The sequence below is a fragment of the Crassostrea angulata genome, chromosome 8, assembly GCF_025612915.1.
Source record: "Crassostrea angulata isolate pt1a10 chromosome 8, ASM2561291v2, whole genome shotgun sequence".
Taxonomy (NCBI): domain Eukaryota; kingdom Metazoa; phylum Mollusca; class Bivalvia; order Ostreida; family Ostreidae; genus Magallana; species Magallana angulata.
This window is the reverse complement of record NC_069118.1, coordinates 13960917-13967375: the sequence shown is the minus strand read 5'-3', so window position 1 is coordinate 13967375 and position 6459 is coordinate 13960917. Positions and strand designations below refer to the sequence as shown.

General features: G+C 34.9%; 1 protein-coding gene across 1 annotated transcript; it reads left to right on the top strand.

The window, feature by feature from the left end:
- The first annotated feature begins 852 nt into the window (after positions 1-852).
- LOC128159761 (cysteine and tyrosine-rich protein 1-like) lies at positions 853-3329 on the top strand. Its single transcript, XM_052822945.1, has 4 exons — positions 853-1010; positions 2021-2144; positions 2272-2450; positions 2584-3329. The coding sequence occupies exons 1-4, from the start codon at positions 860-862 to the stop codon at positions 2754-2756; spliced, it is 627 nt and encodes a 208-aa protein (XP_052678905.1). The 5' UTR covers positions 853-859; the 3' UTR covers positions 2757-3329.
- Positions 3330-6459: the final 3130 nt, after the last annotated feature.

The window sequence follows — 6459 nt, the reverse complement described above, 5'->3', positions numbered from 1 at the left end:
TTACGCGTATACAGATCCCGATTAAAATTCTCTCTCTCTCTCTCTCTCTCTCTCTCTCTCTCTCTCTCTCTCTCTCTCTCTCTCTCTCTCTCTCTCTCTCTCTCTCTCTCTCTCTGTATTCGTTTGCTATCTCCTGAACTAATCCGGAATATTTCCAGCAGATCTCCATTGTCTACCTGCTATTTGGAAAGTAGACGATCTCCTCACTGCAAACGAGCAAATTAGGATTATTCTTGCAGTTCTCCAATCGACCAAACAAATCTCTCTCTCTCTCTCTCTCTCTCTCTCTCTCTCTCTCTCTCTCTCAATACCTCAATTCATGCAACTGAACTATTTGTGTTAGGTAAAACTTTTCTGTTACAACAGGATTTAAAAATCAGAGGGACATCGTATCCGCACATGTGGTTATTACAGGCCCGCCCGCAATCTTTTACGGGGAGGTTCTTTTTTTAATATTACTCCGGCGACCAAAAAGTTGTCTGAATAAACAAAATCCTACTTATTTTCGAAGCACTATGCGATAAAGATTAATTAGGTCCCTTTGTACGAAATATACATTTTTTAGCTAACGTACGTTGCTGATTTATATTTTCATAAGTTAAAAAATCGTTGAAAAATACCCTCAAATAATTATGAAACACATAATAACACTTGTGTTCTTAATAAATCTAATTAAAAAACGAAAAAAATAAGAAAACAAATAAAAGTAAAAGTAGAGAATACACGTAGAATGTAATATGTGTTTGTTAAATTTCCTAAGCAAAATTTCACCTTCTGATAAATCAAGATAAGGAAATCGATCATATTGATTTTAAAGGTCTTACCCCTTCTGGATGGCTCTTATACCCCAAAACACTACATGTTTGTGTACAGTGTATCGATTTTCTTATCAGAACCTGTAAAATCTAGGGGTATACATATACCAACACGAACCGAAAAGTCAATTCAACTGAGGATGGACAGCCTAAATTTATTTGTTGGATTATTTGGAACATTTCTAATTGGTTTTGGTGAGCTCAACCAATTTATTTCATAAATTATTCCAGTTATATTTTTATTAATATATACCCTCATTCAGCAAATACTACTTTTGTGTATACATACATTGTATTAAACATTTTTGAGAAAAATCTCGAAAATTTGTGTGACGGATTATTTCATTAATTAATGTGTTATCCCTGTAAAAGTAATTTGCCGTAATTGTAAATTATATTTCAAAGAGGTAGATATGGTGAAATATGTAAATAGACAGTTATAAAATTGATTTTCGGTTAATAAATCAGGAATGGGTAGCTACCAAACAATTTAAATTCAACCCTGTCCGTATCTGAGTTATACGGCTATGTTTAGCTATTCATAAACAGGAGACACAAAATGTTACTTAACTGATAGTTTATCATTATGTACAAAATGATTTACCTCGTTGTCACATTGAAGTATATTACGTAATTGTAGCCTGATACCATCCCCCCTCCCCGACCAACCTCACACCTCCTGAAAATAAAAAAAAAAAGATTTAAAAACCCGTGTACCTACCCAAAATCTTGCTGGAAGATAGCAGTTTCACAAAATTATTTACGGCTCCTTTGGCATCAATATCATTTTCATGAGCGAAATTACTCGACTGTTTTTGTTTTGATTCATTGAGCACTACTATTGGAGAATACTATTAAGTATACGAAATCATGCAGAATTTATCACCAAATAAGTAAATATCCACCCTCATTCAAATATTATAGCCTGTCCCTGCCTTGTAAAATAATTGATGGGCGAGTAGTCACATTGACAAAATGTTCATATCACATCTGCGCAACGGCAGGGGTGGATCCAGAAAAATGCATCCTAGATTGGGCGGGATCATTAGTAATTTTTCATTTCACTAAATGCCTTAATGAACTCCCAGCTACATGTTTGTACATGCGGGATCCTATGGATATTCTTTGTAAAAAATGCCATATAGTAGAGGTGACTGGGCTAGAAATACAAGTTTAATCTGAAAGAATCTTGTTATTTTTATAAGATCTTCCCGTGGTATCTGCTGTGTATTCCTGTACGTCTTACAACCCCTACTTCAAGACCGAGCTTTGCTACAACAAACAGACCTGTTGCGGATATTATAGCTACCGATACTGCTGTCACGACTTGTAAATATCTTAAACAATGACTAAAACTCTGTGATACTGCATGCATGTCTTTGAATTAATTATGAAATTTTACATATAACGTTACACGCATTAAAGTTTAGATGTACATGCCTGTCCATTTTTGTAGAAGTTCAGGCTCTATCGCTGGGATTGTAATAGGATGTATCATTGGAATCGTCTGCTTGGGAGTGTTCATTGTCGTCTGCTGCAAAATGATGAACAAAAATAGGGGCGCGACAGGAAGAGTTGTCTACCCTAACAATGGCAACGCGAACGTGACCATACTGAACTCACAGAACCATCCAGGTTCGATAACCCTAGACTGCAAAAATTGACATGATTTTCTTAAATTCAGTTTAAAAATTAATTCATTATCTGTAAATTAATTTAACTAACTTCGGTAGAGTTGATGAAGTTGTTTTGATATTTTTTTTTACAGTTTACCCAGGTTATTCTCAGCAAGGTTACCCCGCCTATCCCACAGCCCCGGCGTACCCTCCCCCTGGGGCCGGTCCGGCTTATCCCCCTGCAGGACCGTCGCAGTACCCCCCTCCCCCGCCACAGTACAGCCAGACGGACCCCGCCCCTGCCCCATACCCCCAAAAGTACTGACCACGAAACAAGCTCTTCTGGAAGCTCATCTGTGATTAACTCATTCTTTTTGTTGTCGATTTCATAACAAATGAACTAAAATTGTAACGAATGGATGAAGATTACAAGAGACATTGCACAGTTGTTAAAAAATATCTACTAGTCTTGAATTAACAAATCATTGTTATATTGTTTTGAAATTTAATTTTAATTTCTTCTTTATATAAAGCAAATTGAGACCTCTTGTTGTGATTTATATGTTTTCTTTGTTTAATTGTTTTATTGACGTTTATGTAATTGATATTCTGGAAAATTCAACATATTTTTTCTGCTATGTAATATATATCAAAGCTACATGTATGACATTTTAACGAATGGAATTTGTAGTTGTATTTGTCTAAGTGAATAGCCTAGACACACAAAATGTTAGTAAACGAGGTTAAATGTATTATTTGTACTGACTACACATGATAATCGAGAACGTTATAATACCGGTATTCATTGATAAATTTGCACTCATGTAATATGATGATTAAAGATGTAATTTTGTTTAAAGCACAACGTTTCTCTGATAAAAGAGGTAATCCACTAACATTGCTTTGTGTCGTGTTTTGCTTCAAATATTCTTGTTAAAAATTTAGATTCATACATTTGTCAAATATATAAAAGATTATATAGATAAGTGATAATTATCGACGAGTATGGTGTGGTATTTAGCATGATTTTAAATGACGTAAAATAAAATTAAAATTAAAAAAACCCACAAAGGAAGCAAGAGAAAACGGCACAAAAAATAGTATTGGACACCAGAGAAAAATCAACAATTACTTCATATTTAGAAACTTTTGTAATGTAATTTTGTTGAAATGAAAAAAATCCACAAATAACTTTTTTCTCTCGTTTTTTTTTTGGCATGAAAAGTTTAAAGCGTCCCGCATTTGTATGTATTTCCCACCCAAATTATTGGAAACAAAGTTAATTAATGTCGGCTTCTGTTTTTCTAAACGGTAACCTGCTTTTATAATGTGTCAGCAGGTTTATATCAAAACCCATTGGGACCATATCAAAATCCTTCAAACAATTGTTTTTTCTTATAGAATAATTTCAAATAAACTATTTTTTCTCCAAATGATCTGGTCTTCGCATGTCTGTCACAGACAACAATATGTTTCCCCTTTATTTGATATATCGCTATAGAAGCCTACCAAGGAAATATCAATAAATGATGAAAACTATTTCTTTATTTAAACATCAGAAGGAACGTGTTTAATATGGTGTTACATTAAACAACCATTGGTAAAAAACTTTTTTTGGGAAATACTTTAACATATGGTACATGGCACGTGTAAGAGTATATTCCCCTGTTATCTTGATTTGATACAAGACATTGCAGAATTCGTGTTAATATGCTCGTTTAATGTCTATATTTTTTTCAAGTTTAAGAAATTGTAAAGCTCTGAAGCCTAGATTCCATCGACTCTTTTAAAGTGGAGAATATTACCTATATATATCCTATTTAGCTGTCAACCAAAATTGATTCATTGTTTGTTCATTGTTGATTTTTTAAAGCTCTTTGATCCATTAAATTTAAAACAAAAAAAAAAGCTGAGCAGACAATGAATGAAATTAAATGATAAAACATTTCTAGGACCATGATGTATTACTGTAACTTGTCAAACACTCGTCATATAAAGATAGTTTTCATTCCAATTTTTGATATTTTCACATATCAAATACGTATGTTGAAGATAATATACATATACAGTAACACGGATCCTTTACATGTGTAGATTTAGGACTAACATAAAACCACTCTGTCCATTGGTCTGTAGAACAGCTGCTGTAAAAGTCAAACTAATTCGTTTATTTTTATTAATTTCGAGGAATATCAATTGTTTTGTCCTTAGCCAATTTTAGTGGGAAGGCAAAGGACGCCGTGTGGTGAAAGCCAGAGACAGAAGGTAACTACAAGGCTGAAAACCCTTCTCGGACCCAGAAACATCAACATAGGAACCTGGAATGTCAGAACCATGGACGAGGCTGGGAAAACGGCACAAATTGTAGCAGAGATGAAATATTATAATCTAACACTGCTCGGCATACGTGAGACAAGATTGATTCAGTCAGGACAGTGCAGACTACTACAGGGGAACTACTCCTCTATTCTGGACATGAAGAAGAAAACCCTGCACACACACGGAGTGGCTCTAATGCTATCCAAAACAGCAAGGGACGCAATGATAGGCTGGGAAGCACATGAGCCAGGGATCATCAAAGCATCATTTAAAACAAAACACAAAAGAATTAACACAAATATTATACAATGCTATGCACCAACAAATGATGCAGAAGAAACAAAGAATGAGTTCTTCAAGAGACTCCAAAGCGTTGTAAGGAAAGAGATGTTACCATCATGACAGAAGACCTAAATGCAAAAACTGGAAATGATAACACCGGATATGACGAGGTCATGGGACAACATGGACTGGGCCAAATGAATTAAAATGATGAAAGACTTGCAAACTTTTATGCATTCAACAAACTAGTTATCGGTGGCATCTTATTCCAACACAAGAAAATCTACAAATCCACATGGGTATCATTAGATCAAACAACTGAGAACCAGATAGATCATATATTTATTAATTAAAAGTTTAGAAGATCTCTGCTGGATACTAGGGACAAACGAGCAGCAGATGTGGCTTCCGACCATCACCTACTGACAGTCACTATCAAACTGAAGATCAAGAAAAACAAAACGGAAAGAAGCACACAGAGACTCAGATATAACACTGGGCTTCTCAAAGACACCCGAATGCTAGAGGAATATAAGATTACAGTGAAAAATAAATACCAGGCTCTGCATGAAAAAAATGAACAGACAACAGTGGGAAATTGTTGGGAGGGTATAAAGGAGACATTCACCACAAGCTGTCATGAAATACTTGGAGTGACAAAGTACCATCACAAAGAATGGATCACAAACGACACACTCACGAAAGTAATGGAGAAGAAGGATATGAATGCAAAGGTCAATTAAGCAGAACTAGAGCAGAGAAAACAAAAGCACATAAAGAACATGCAGAGGCCAATAAGATAACAAAACAAAGTATTAAAGGTGTTAAAAGAAAATACAATGACGAGCTAGCAACACAAGCAGAACAAGCAGCAAAAGCAGTTAACATGAAGGACCCGTATGACATAACCAAGAAGCTAGCTGGAAAACGAGCTAAACAAAAAACTTCTGTTAAAGACAAGAAAGGACAACAACTAGAAAGAGAAAAAAGAACTAAGAAGGAGATGGAAAGAGCATTTTAAAGAACTGCTAAATAGGCCAACACCACCTAATCCTCCAGACATCACACCAGCAGATGAAGACCTAAACATAGACTGTGAGGTCCACCGAGGAAAAAAGGAGACCAAAGCAGCCTTAAATAGTAATTTACCAATGTATGCAAAATTAAGTCATTCAGATTTATTATTTTATTCCTGCTATATACTGTACATTCTTAATGGCAATCTGCGTTCACGTGTAGTTTTAGGTGTGAGTATGTGTCTGGGCGTTGCATTAAGAACTCGCATAATTTTAGCTTGGCAAACATCATCTTAATCCTTTAAACCCTTCAGATATGCTATCAACTTTAGTTTCCTTTTTTAAACAAAAAAAACAATGTTTACATAGTTTACACATTCATCGTCAAAATATGTCTATATTTCAATCCTA

Bases quoted from the DNA above. Each gene is read 5' to 3' on its own strand.
- LOC128159761 (XM_052822945.1), top strand. From the start codon at position 860: ATGTTTGTGTACAGTGTATCGATTTTCTTATCAGAACCTGTAAAATCT. The intron at 1,011-2,020 runs GTGAGCTCAACC...TATTTTTATAAG, and splicing joins AACATTTCTAATTGGTTTTG to ATCTTCCCGTGGTATCTGCT. The intron at 2,145-2,271 runs GTAAATATCTTA...CCATTTTTGTAG, and splicing joins CGATACTGCTGTCACGACTT to AAGTTCAGGCTCTATCGCTG.